A 13,271-nucleotide genomic window follows, 5' to 3' on the forward strand; every position below is an offset into this window, starting at 1 on the left:
TTAGGTACTTGGGTTGATTTCTCCATCTCTTTGATTGTAACAAAGTTTGTCAGGAAATCCTTTTATTTAGTCCAGCTAATTGCCAAAGGAATATTTATAATTGACATTAATCAGGTCAATTATCATGTATAACATCCTCCCTTAGAAAAGTATCTCACTAAACATATCAGACAATTAGAAAGACCTCAAAGGTTCCTAACCAAAAAGAAAATAATTAAGTGTAAAGTCTCCGAGTTATCAAGGGAGGCTGGAAGCTCTATCCCTTCATTCAGTTTATACACTTCTAGGGAGTGATATTTGTTTAACTTACTGTGCCCTTAGAGACAAAATTGTCCTGGGCCTTTTTAGCCACAAGTGCAATTTTTGCATTATACTAGAACTAGGGAGTGATATTTGTTTAAATTACTGTGCCCTTAGAGACAAAATTGTCCTGGGCCTTTTTAGCCACAAGTGCAATTTTTGCATTATACTAGAACTAGGGACCTAAATCTTCAACAAGTAAATAAAACACGATGGAGGGACAGGTTTAAAACCCAGTGCTTCTCAAACCTCTGGAATAAACTTTGCCTTCAGTACAGTTCGCTATAGTCCTTTAAACATAAACTAGAGGTCTGTATGGCTATCCTCAAATTTACTCCCAAGGCTGACTGGCATTAGTCCTACTGGAGAAAGGAGGTGCCACCTGAGAGAGGGTACTGACAAGGTGAGAATGGCCATAAGACTCAATGGCCTTGGAATATCTATGAATCTATAATGTATGAATTATCATTAACTCCAACATTACACAAATTGCTCAATTTCTGCCTTCCTTTAAACCTCACTCCTCCTCTTCCTGAATATTATCTGGATTGTACTATTCCCACAAATTCCATTCACTTGTATGTAGTTTATTATTTCCCTTTCTTAAAGGTCCCATCAATATTTTTTTTATTTAATTTGCAATGTTCGGTACCTCTATTAAAGCTGGTTTACATTTTTATGTCATTTTCTAGGAACCGCTTTTTTGGGCTGCCAATGGCATTAAACTCAATAAGGCTTTATAATGTATGGGTAACTAAGCTCTTACATCTCAGCACAAAAGAATAATTTCCTTAATCACAACCATTTGCTCCCCCAACAGTTCTGTCAAAGTACCCTGTGGGAATTTTTAAAATCTGCCAAGTCATTACATTCCCAAAAATTATGTTCCCAATACCTCTCTCTCTCTCTCTCTAAGTCCCATCACACCGCACGCATTTGCCATCTACCTGAGAAAAAATTATCTGAAGTTTGCTAGGTGTATAAAAGTGCCTGTGCAAACCATTGCCAAGCAAACTCCTTCACTTTCTGGGCTTTACTGCATACTTGGGAGCCATACACATCATCCTACTGTTCTTTTGTATATTGCCATCCCATTGTTTTATATATTGCCTTTCCATTATCTGTTCTAAGTCTTTTCTAAGCTCCTCTAACAGATTTTTATGATTATCATGCAGTATTTTTTATACCCTACTAGTTATCTCATTTTTAAGAACAACTTCTGTTCTAGACTCAGTTAAAGCTCTACTACGAACAGTATTTCTCTTAGCATTCTCCTACCCATTTCTCTTTGCCTATACTCTTATCAGTCCCTGGTAGGGAAGGCAGTCTCAAACCTGAAACTAAAACTTCAGCTAGGCCTCATCCCACTCTAGTTATTTGCTCCTAATACCTTAGTTACTTTGCTAATTTTCTCTAGTACATTCTGCTCCCCCCTTTCCTATTTTCTATATTCCTACTTGCAGTTTTCCTTTTGGTAAAAATCTCTTTTCTCCATTCCTATGTTGGCTTTGTTCTTAAAAGGATTTCTGCTGCTTTCTAAGCACAATATTGTGCATGGTTGTTTTCTCTTTAAGGATCTGCATCCAAAATCCTAAAATAAACATTGCCTGCATGCTTGCTTCTCAACCCCCCTCCCATTTCTTTATCACCATCTCCTGCCACTCTGATTTACAACCTTCTGCTTATGTATATGAAGTTTAGCATTGCAATTCTAAAGTAGCCCTTCAAATCAGGTAATCACAAACCTTCTTGCTCTGTGGGGAGAATCAACATATCCCATTCAACTGTTGCTCTCTTCCCCCTCCCAAATAAAGTCTTTCAATTCTATTAATTATAAACAACAATTTTTCCTCTAGTTGATAAAAAATATGCCTGACACACAAGGTATTAATAGCATTTCCACTGCTTGTATCTTACTAACAGTATCATTAAGAGCTTCCAGGAGCTTCTCAATCTTTGTGTTATCTTTTGTTTATTCTCTTTGCACATATCCTTAACTTCCGTAATAGAGTCCTTTTTAATCTTAGATTATATATCTAAAGACTTTACCATATCATGTCCCATAAATATAGGTATTGCTGAACCAATTCATGTGTAGGTACATACTTTACAGCTATACTCTTTGTTGTACCTTCATTTGTTTTATTTCCTGAAAATTTTCAAGTAGAAAATAATATCTGTGAATAAAATACACTTTTTTGACTATCATATCAGTTACATCCTTGAATATGGGAGTCCCTTACTGTCTTTTGCAAGAGCTCTAAATAAAAGCAAATAACAAATGGGGGAGAAGGCATGTTTGTTTGGTTCCTTGGTTTAAACATAGCTTGTTGTAGAGGAAACCTCTCACCTTTTAGTACTGACTCCAACCCTTCATATATCCTCTTAATTAACAGTATTATTCCAACTGGGAACACAAAGTCTACCACTGGCCTACTCATAAAATCTCAGCTGACTCTATCAAAGGCCTTCTTTGCATCAAGACCCATCAACAATAGCAGTATTTTCTTACACTCTGCTTCTCTCTCGATCATAGGTAGGTACTAGGCTATCAGCCCAAGGGCCTACGTAAGCCTAGCCAGCAAGGTACCATAGCTTACGCCACCCAAGAAAGTTATTTTCCTGTGCCACTGTCTAGCAGAGACACAGAAGTGATCCCTGGGGTGTATTTCCTATTTCCCATCCACTCATCAAGATTTTTCTTGAAGAGTGCTAATGAAGAACTTTGCTTGACATAGATAGGTAGCTTGTTCCAGAGTATAGGAAGTCTTCTTCTTTCGGCTTTTCCTGGTTAGGTATCACCACAGCCGATCACTGGTCTGCTCATGATTGGCTGTGGAGTTTTATGGTGTTGAGTTGCCAGCCCAGTGCCCAAACTTCCACAGAAGGCACACACACACGCAGTCACACCTAGAGCCAATTTAGAGCATCTAAACAACCTACAGCATGTCTATGGAATGTGGGAGGAAACCGGAGCACCCTGAGGAAACTCACGTGACCACAGGTTGGACATGCAGACTCCACACAGAAGGTACCCCAGCCGAGGATCGAAGCGGCAAACCTCTTGCTGTGAGGTGGCAATGCTAACCATTGCACCATCATGGCCACCAATCATCATTGTTCTACTAATATTGTAAAATGTTTGCTTCCCCTTCACCAAACCAAACCGATCCATATTTATCAGTTTTGGTAACTAATTTGCCATTCTCTTAGTATAGACATAAACACTTTATAATCATGGTTAAAAACTGAGATGGGTTTATATGAAAGCTGGATCTGAAGGGTCTTTAGAATGTCTGGGTAATGTAATCACCACAGCTTTCTTCCAAGATACTGATACCCCACCACCACACACAATTCTTAAAATATTAAAAAAAATATTCTTGATCTTTATCACTTTCTTCTCTCCCAACTTCCACAGAAATACTACCTGTTTCTAGAGATTTCCCTGTTGATTCATTACACATGTCCATTTTTATTTAATCTCTTCCTATCTTGGCTATTATCCGCTAAGCGGTATGCGTCCCTAACATATGTATAATTAAGTGTTCCATGAGTATTTCTATTTGTGCATTTTTTCACACTCTCCTGCTTTATACAAATATTTCAAACATTTTATGAAAATGTAATATATCTACATGACCCCTGATTATTTTTCTTGTTATACTCATCCTAAGTTTATCAACAATCCTTTCTACTTTTTTGTTGCCCATTGTGCTAAAAGTTATTGCCATCTGGAATTATCAAAAACTTGCTTAACAGCAACCTTTCTAAATTCATGCATATTACCCAGCTACTCCCTTATTTTCCCGTTAGCACTTTGCAGCTACTCCTCTTCTTGCTCTGTGAGATTCTCCTTATTCTGCAATACTTAAATCTATGTCAGCCCCCTAAATAATTTTTATTACATTTTTCCCATATTTTTCTCCCTTAATTCTACCATGTTTTTAAACTACACTTTCATTTTATCTCACTTACTTAGCCCATCTCTTTTGATGAAATTATCTTCCCCAATAACTCCCGAATAATTTCCACTACCCATTCCATAAATTTCTCTTTAACAGATAAATACGAAAGCACCAGTGTACCATTTTACTTCATTACCCAACATTTTTACCCGAGTTTTATTGATGCATGATCTGAAAAGTACAGTTGTGTACACTTACCATAAATGTAGATGTTTGAGTGTATTCACTGTTGCAGTCATCACACTTGGGTTATCTGCCTGCAGGTAGCCCTCAGTCGGCCCGAATAGCAGAGACTTAGTATTTCTGCGTCAGTTGCTGTTGCTTCAGTACTGACGTCAGGCCATCAGGGGTATAAAAACAGGCAGCCAATGCCATTGCATCAGTTTTCTTGTCCCAAATATTAGGAGCCCCCCAAATAGGGAAGGCAGTCAAGAAGAGTTGGGGCTGGCTAGTATGCCCTGCAGGACTGCTGCTGCAAAAACCACCCTGGATTTGGAAAAGATAGGCAGGTGGTAATGTTTGGTGAAGGTGTGAACAGAACTCCAGGTAACAGCTTTCAGAATGTTCTGGTAGGGACTCCCCAGAGGAATGCTGTAGAGGTAGAAGTTGCCCTAGTGGAATGCATTCTGACCCCCTGAGGGGTTGGTTTCCCATTGTGTTTGTAGCAGAAATGGATACAGTGTGCTATTCATTTATTTGGAAATTGTTTGTTTTAAAATGACCTGGCCCTCTGCCCCTGGTGCAAAACTGACTAGTAACTGGTCAGATTTTCTGAAGGTCTTAGTTCTATCAAGGTAGAATCCGAGTTGTCTGTACACATCTAAGGAGTGCAGGATCCTTTCCCCTTTATTTTGAGGATTAGGGAAGAAGGTTGTCAAATGGATAGATTGGTTGAGAGCTACACTTTACACCACTTTAGGCATAAAGGAAGGGTTAGTCCTGAGGAAAACCCTGTCAGCATGAAAAATAATGAAGGGTTCCACAGCCATAAGTGCTTGTAGCGCAGACACACTTCTAGCTGAAGTGATGGCCAGAAGCAAGGCTGTTTTCCAAGAGAGGAATTTTAACTCTGCTGATGCTGCAGGCTCAAAGGGAGGTAGCGTGAGCTTTTCCAGTACAAAATTAAGGTCCCAACCAGGGGTGGGGGCTCACCTTGGTGGCCTTAAGTTGTTTGCCCCTCTCAGGAACTGTCTGATAAGAGGGTGAGAGAACAGAGGTGGCTCAGTGTTGTAATAAGCCGAGATGGCAGAGGCATGGATCTTAATGGAAGAGAAGGATAGACCTCTGTGGAGTAGATCTGCTAGGTTATCCAGGATTAGAGGTAAGGAGAGCAATGCTGTGTCCTCTCCTTTAGAGTGACTCCAGGAACAATACCTTTTCCACTTAGCATAAAATTTTTTTGTACTGGGTCTTCTGGCTTCAAGAATGACATCCAGCACCTGCTTGCTTAGGCTGGTCACTTGGGGGGAATTCAAGGAATAAGCCAGGCTGCAAGATTCCGGGTCTGTAGTTGCGGATGCAAGATTTGTCCCTCCTGCTGAGTGAGGAGGGCTGGGATCTGAGGTAGGTGCCAGGGTGGCACTGGTGACAGGCTGCGCAGTAGTGGGTACCAGTGCTGGTGTGGCCAGTCTGGGGAAATCAGGATTACCCTTGGTCTGTCCTGTCTTATCTTGAGTAATACTCTTGTGAGAAGAGGCAGAGGTGAAAATGCATAGACTGAGAGGCATACCCACTGGAAGGATAGGGCATCCACTTTCCAGGCCCTGCTGTGAGGTGTCCTAGTGCAGAATTTGCTGAGCTGGTGATTTTAGGGGGAGGCAAAAAGATCCACCTCCGGGGTCCCCCCATTTCTGGGTTAGAAGGCTGAAAATGCTGGGGTCTAACCACCACTCGTGTGGGTCTAGGACAGTTTGCTTAAGTCGTCTGCCAGAGAGTTTTGTTTGCCTGGCAGGAATTGAGCTTGCAGATGAATATGCATGTCCAAGGCCGTGTTCCACAGAGCCATGGCTAGCCTGCAGAATGGGTAAGAGTGGGTTCCTCCCTGCTTGTTGATGTAACACATAACTGTGATGTTGTCTGTCTTTATTAGCAGGGGTCCTGGTAAGAGTAGGGATCTGGAAGCTGTCAGAGCATGCTGAACAGCTAGCATCTCTTTTTAGTTGATGTGCAGATGAATTTGACTTGGGCTCCAGTGGCTCTGAATGCACTTGTTGTCCAGATGTGCCCCCCAGGAATAGTCTGATGCATCTGTGGTTAGGGTCTGGGTGGCGTGGAGTTGAGTAAAGGGAAGTCCCTTGTTGTGGTTGCATGCTACTGCCTGCCAAAGAAACTGTCCTTAGATAAGGTATGATGGTTTCCAGGTCCTGATAATGTTGGCACCAAAGACTTTTTAAGTACCATGAAAGTTTCCTCATATGCAGTCCCTAGGGCCTGCAGGATTTTCCTTGTGAATAGCTGGATTCTGGTAGCCATTTGAGCGAAGTAGCCTGTTAGGTAGGCGTGTTTTTCTGGAGTAAGGAATGCCATCTGGGATGTTGTGTCCAAGCTTGCTCCCAGGAATACAATCTTTTGACTGGGGACTAGTTTTGATTTCTTTTCATTGATGGTGTACCCCAGGGAGCTTAGAAGGTTTTTTACAAATGTCAGGTGCTGTAACAGCTTTTATTGAGTGTCTGCCTTAATCAGGCAATTGTCCAAGTAAGGGTAAATTTTAATTTTTCTCTCTCTGCAATAGGCAATGGCTGGAGCCAGGCATTTTGTGAAGACTCTGGGAGCAGTGGATAAGCCAAAGGGAAGAGCAGAGAACTGATAATGCATAGATCCTGCCCTGAAATGTAAGTATTTCCTGCAGGAGTCCCTGATAGGGATGTGCAGATAGGCTTCTTTTAGGTCTAGGGTGGCTAACCTGGCATCTTTGGACAGCACAGGAAGAAGCTGCTGAAGGGTGAGCATTTTGAATTTTGGTACCACCAGGAAGGTGTTTAGAATTGAGAGATCTAGGACTGGGTGCCAAGTGCCCTCTTTTCTGGGTACCAGGAAAAGTCTGGAATAAAGCCCTTGACCTATGTGTTCTGCAGGAACAAGTTGAATAGCCCTTATGGAGAGCAGGGATTGAACTTTGGTTTTGTGCCTCTGCCCACTGGTTTGGAGGAAGGTCTGGGAACCCTTTTGGGGTTGGCAGTGTGTGGAAGTAAAATTTTTACCCCTGGGATACAATGTTGAGGATCCATCAGTCATTGGTGATGGAGGTCCAGTTTTTTGCATGATGGGCAAGTTTTCCTCCTAGGGGCACGAGCATTTGGGCAGAGGTGAGGAGTGGAGTTGAGAAGTCATTGTGAATATTCTTTCCATAAGGGGGTGGCTTAGCACTCCCTGTTTTAGAAGTGGGGGTACTCCATTGCTTAGATCTCTGAATACCCTGAGACTGTAATCTGGGGAGGGGGGGTCTGTCTCCTGGGTCTAGTTTGAGATGGCCTTGAGGGGGCTGGAAAAAAAAACAATGTTTCGAGGGGCAATGCCTACTGAATCTTGGAGGCTGCACCTGCAAAAAAACTTTAACTGTCTGCATAGACTTAGCTTTTTCTTCCATCTTTTTTAGAAACTTTTTTAGAGCCTCTTCTGCTTTGTTGCCAAACAGATTGTCCTTGTTCAAAGGAGTGTTTAGTAATTTTGATTTGACATGGCCTGGCAAGGTCTGCTCCTTAAGCCAAGCATGTCTTCTCAGTACAAAACCAGTGACTGCTGCCCTGCAAGATGCTTCTAGGGTGTCAAAGCCACACTGCAAGGCATGCTTGTTGACTTGGCTTGCAGAATGCACAAGTTCCTGTAACTCTTTATTTTCTGCACAGTCTGTAAAGGTAGATAATTTTTGCTTAATAAGTTCCATAATATGTTGCTGGTATTTCAGCATGTGAAACTGGCAATTCAAAGCCCTAATGGTGAGAGTTGCAGAGGTGTATACTTTTTTACCCCATCTGTCTAAAGCTCGGGAATCCCTGTCCGAAGGGGTAGGATTCTTATCTGTAGTTGCTTTTATACCTTTAGGCCCCTGGGAAATGACCTTTGGGTCAGCAGTAGGATTTTTGAAAAGAAATTTGTGAGAGTCAGGGACTCTGTAGTACCTGTCTGGTTTCCTTGGAGCAGGGGGTAAAGTATCAGGAGTTAGACTGGATTCCATAAAGACATCATCCACAACATCCAAAACAGGAGGGATAGCTAAAGGTCTATGTTGTGGCAAATCTAAAAATTCTCTGAGTCTCTTACTGGACTGAGGATAATCCTGGCATTCCCAGTGGAAATGCCGTATGTAGGGTTTCACCAAAAGAATAGTCATCTGGAGTGGAAGCAGAGGGAATGGAGTCCTCTGCATCTGAATCCTCATAAGCAGATAAAGGCATGTCTTCATATTCAGAAACCTCAGAGTCATCAAACTCTTGATCAGTTAAAGCTGCTGGGGACAGGTCTCTTTTTCTCTTAGCAGGAGAAGGCTGGCTTCCCCTGATCAGCATAATCAGGTCTTCTGCCATTTTAAGCATTTGATGTTGTGGCAAGGAAGCATATACTTGAGTTGGGGTCATCGTTTTTTTAGGTGTAGCGCGTACTCTTGGCCTTAGAAACCCGGAAGTTTTAGACAGAACTGAAGACGCAAAAGACGTAGTCGGTTTGTGTCGAATACCGGTAATGCGAAGGACTTCCACGGAAGCTGGTACATGCACAGTGGCTCCAGACCCATCCGCAGGTTCCATAGACAAAGAAGAGTCTTGTGGCATACCGGACTCAGAACGGGTCTCGGTAGCGGCCTGCGAATCCATCAAAGCAGGCACCAGGGGTGGTGAAAGCACCTCACTGAGTACCGGCAAACTGGCGACTAGCTTAACAGATGCATCGTCGGCAGTTTTGGACCTGTATGGTCTGCCTCTATCTTTATCCGTATGTTTTTTCAGAAGATTGGTAGTTGGATGGCTTACCGAAGCCATTTTGGAATATGGAGATCGAGAGCGAAAGTATTTAGTGACAATAACAACCTGACGATGAATAGTTTGGGCTTTGAACAAAGCACAAAACTGATAGCGAGGTAAGCCGGTGGTCTGGGCCTAAACAGGTGAGACAGTAAGAATGGAAATCTCAGTGTGGTACTTGCTTTCCAAATTACGAGACAATTGTTAACTTTTTCTGACATCGGTTAGAGCAAGAAAAAAGGATCCCCAATGGGATACTTAGCTTTAGAAGACTTTGGGATGATTCAATTCGGAAATGAAAACTCAGGCAGTGGCTGACCGGCACTCGTGCGAACTGATTCTGCTTCGGGCTCCTCGGCCAGAAAGACTAATGTAATTCCATCGGCTGCCTGTTTTTATAGCCCTGATGACCTAGTGTTAAGTACTGAAGTGACAGCAACCGACGCAGCAATACTAAGTCTCTGGTATTGGGGCCGACTGAGGGCTACCAGCAGGTAGGTAACCAAGTGTGATGACTGCAACAGTGAAACACGAAGAACATCAGTTACTGAACGTGTTTCAAAGCATTCAATTAAATATACATTTTCCTGTGAAACACAATTTCTGTCCACTCTTGCCCAGTTATGCTACCTTGACAAGTAATATGTAAATTCTGTCTGGGTCATACTACTAAAGTCAGATGTTCCATACCAAATATTATCATATGTTTCTTCTGACAATTAGGCTCTTTCATTATATTTTCTCTTCTAGGTCTCCTTAATGCCTCCTCACAATTGCAAAAAAGGTTTCGATCCCTAGCCATACATAATATTTTCTTCTGTAAACTTGTTATTTTTCCCAAAATTCTCTTAAGTTCCACAAAATCAGTTTAGTTAGAATATAAATGCATACCAGAGTGGAATCCACCTCTCCTGCTAATAACCCCTTACTACCCCAAATCTACCATTATAGAACTTTTCCCCTCTTCTCTGTCTACTGGAGCCCCTCTAGCTATTAGCATTAATCCATGTTTTATTTATTTATTTAACATTTGTTGACTGGGAAAGTCTGACTAGGACACATCCTATTTTCAGCAGAGGCCTGGGGAGAAATGTTTTCTTTGTTCCTGATATTCTGCTGCATGTCCACCCCAAAATTCTTTCTTTGTCAAATTTACATGCACATTTCTATCCAAATGCATCTCCTGCAACATTGCTATTTACACCACACATTTCTTAATACAAATCAATACTTTGTTTTTCATCTATACCTGTAACGCCATTTACAATCCACAGTAATATGGACAGCAAAGCCATTATGATAGAAAGCTGTTATTCCCACCTATTATACATGACAGTTCTTCTGACTGTATATTTGCAGCTGTTAACTTACATGCATACACTGATGTTTAGCAATCTGATCTCTTAAGAAGCTGCTTCCTCTCATCTCTGTTTGAACCGCTTGCATTTTTCAAGACTTTCAGCTTCAATAAAAACACTCAAACAAAAAGCTAAACATATTTTCAGAACTTCCCTTCCTTTTTAACTTAGAACAAATGCACAAAACTACGTGCATTTTCAACAAATCAAGTTTACTCTTCCATATAGTAGCAGTTGTCCGAAATGGACTGCTGCACCCACAGCTAAAGCTAGACAAAGTAATTTTTAAACAGAATGTGCGGTATGCCTGAGATGCACAACCTACCCTTTTGAGTTTATTCCATATCTGGTCAGTGGAAAGGCCATTCAGTGCTGAAGATATGCAAAGGAATCCACCCAGGAAACAAGGAGCAAATCCAATCTGATAAAAAAAAGTTAGACTGTAATTGTTTTATACTGTTAAAACCAATAAGTTACAATAGCTAATTTTACAGAATATACACAAGAATACTAAAGAGTACTGTGGCATGTGCAGAAAGAAAACACTGAAAATATAACTGTACTCCTATGATCAAAAACCTCAAAAGAGCACAGCAATTCAGATTTTAATATATGAAGCACGATTCATAAAAGATATGCACTGCGTGCAGGGGTCTATATCATTTTGTCGAACAAACTAAAAATTGAATACCTCTTCATCAAACTTTATCCGTCAAAACTTAATCCATTGAATTATCATTTCAGCAAAGTTTTTCCAAGGGAAATAAACTGCTCAGCCAACCGTCCGACAATTATAAAAAACACATATTTAAAACCCACGTGGGGGGCTGCACCCCGACAGCCCCCAACCTAAATGTACCAACTCTAAGATCGCACTACAGTGGGGAAAAGGACAAACTCTCTATGATGGCCAACTAGTATTTCATCCTGGGAAAAACTTCACTGAAATTATTGTTCAATGGTTTAAGTTTCAATGGATAAAGTTCGATGAAGAAGTATTAGATTTTTAGTTTGTTCGACAAAATTATATAGATCCATGTAAAGCTACGGAGAAATGACAGCAGAAAACAGTGGAATATAATGTACTCCTACAAGCAAAAACCTTAAAAGAATATAGCAATTCAGTTTTAAATATACAACGGGCCTTTCATAAAGCACATTTACACTATGTACAGCTACTACTCAGAGAAATGCACAGCAAAAAAAAAAAAAAAAAAAAAAACATTGGGAAGCATAAAAGAAAGTCTATACCAACTCCAAGATTGCACTACAATGGGAAAAAGGGCAAACTCCTGATGATAGCCAACAAGTTTTTCTCCCTGGGAAAAACTTCACTGAAATGATTGTTCAATGTATAAAGTTCAATGAAGAGGTATTCGGTTTTTAGTTTGTTCGACAAAATAATATAGACCCGTGTACAGCTACTAACTGGAGAAATGCACAGCAGAAAACAGTGGAATATAATGTACTCCTACAAACAAAAACCTCAAAAGAATAAAGCAATTCAGTTTTAAATATACAACGGGCATTTCATAAAGTACAATTTACAGTGTTGTACAGTTACTACTGGGAGAAATGCACAGCAAAAAAAAAAAAACATTGCGAAGGAAAGTCTAACAATGCATGTTATAGTGCCCTAAATCTGCCTAAGGTATTAAGTTTGCATATTATACAGGAAAGCACAGAGCCACCCGAATATCTCAACTAAAAACAGTTCAGCTAGCCATCTAGCAGATCAAGAGAGATGTCACAGCTGCCAATCAACCTGTCTACCTGCTAGGCCAAAAGAAGGCTCATCAGAACTTCCATTGTCATTATGAAGATACCCAAAGTGTAAGGCAAAGAAAGAATGAGTGCCTTTTTTCACGTCAAGAATATGTTCTTTCTTGAAAGAATGGTTTATTAGAATATATGATGGAACATGCAAGGATTTTTCTTTTCTTTTCTTTTTTTTTTTTTAATTCAGGAGAAAACTTGTCAAAGACAGCTGTTCTTGGTTTAAGTTCAAACAAGACTTCATACAGCATGTCAACATCCTGCAAGAAGGTCTTGGGCAGACTAAAGACTGGTGCCAAAGTCAAGGTCTTAAACTTAATAAAAAAACATGCATCATCATCCCCTTCAGCAAGGGTGATATTCCTGCAAACTACCACAGCAATAGCAATACCCTAAGCACACAGTCAGTGGTGAGAGATCTGAGCACACAAGTTGACAGCAACCTTAATTTCGATCACCATGTCTCCACAGAAGAAGGGCATTTTATACTGCTCATCTCATAAGTAAGGGCATTGCCTCCAGAAAAAAAGAGGTTATAACCCCTTTGTAACCTTCCCTCATTAAGCCAGTAATAGAGTACAACACTTACTTTGGTATGTTCCTTTCTAAACACCTGCAGCAACTGGAGAGGCCACAAAGGTGCCTTACAAAGAAAATTCAGGGCCTTCAAGATCTGTCTTATGCGGATGGATTGAAATCATTGTCACTTTACTCTGTGTCATACAGACTACTCAGAGGCAACCTGTGCCTTGCATAAAGAGCAATCTCTGACCCAGCTTTAATGGAAATGCTGCACATTCGCAAGTCAAATGGCACATGGGTCACTCACTCACTGGTATGTGACATCAGCAGAACTTGCTGGCTGGACAGACAAATTTATCTCACAGAGGTTGTCTCACCTTTGGAACAAA

The 13,271-nt window shown here is 40.9% G+C and overlaps 1 protein-coding gene across 6 annotated transcripts in view; it reads right to left on the bottom strand.

Moving 5' to 3' along the window:
• Positions 1 to 13,271, bottom strand: part of MPV17 (mitochondrial inner membrane protein MPV17) — a 1,215,652-nt gene that overhangs the window by 404,914 nt on the left and 797,467 nt on the right. For all 6 annotated transcript variants that reach the window (XM_044075476.1, XM_044075472.1, XM_044075473.1 and 3 more), the window contains one exon: positions 10,910 to 11,005. In XM_044075476.1, coding sequence (XP_043931411.1) covers positions 10,910 to 11,005 — 96 coding nt within the window. The remainder of the gene's footprint in view (positions 1 to 10,909; positions 11,006 to 13,271) is intronic.

This window comes from Protopterus annectens, chromosome 6.part1 (genome assembly GCF_019279795.1).
Source record: "Protopterus annectens isolate FY-2018-M chromosome 6.part1, PAN1.0, whole genome shotgun sequence".
Taxonomy (NCBI): Eukaryota; Metazoa; Chordata; order Ceratodontiformes; family Protopteridae; genus Protopterus; species Protopterus annectens.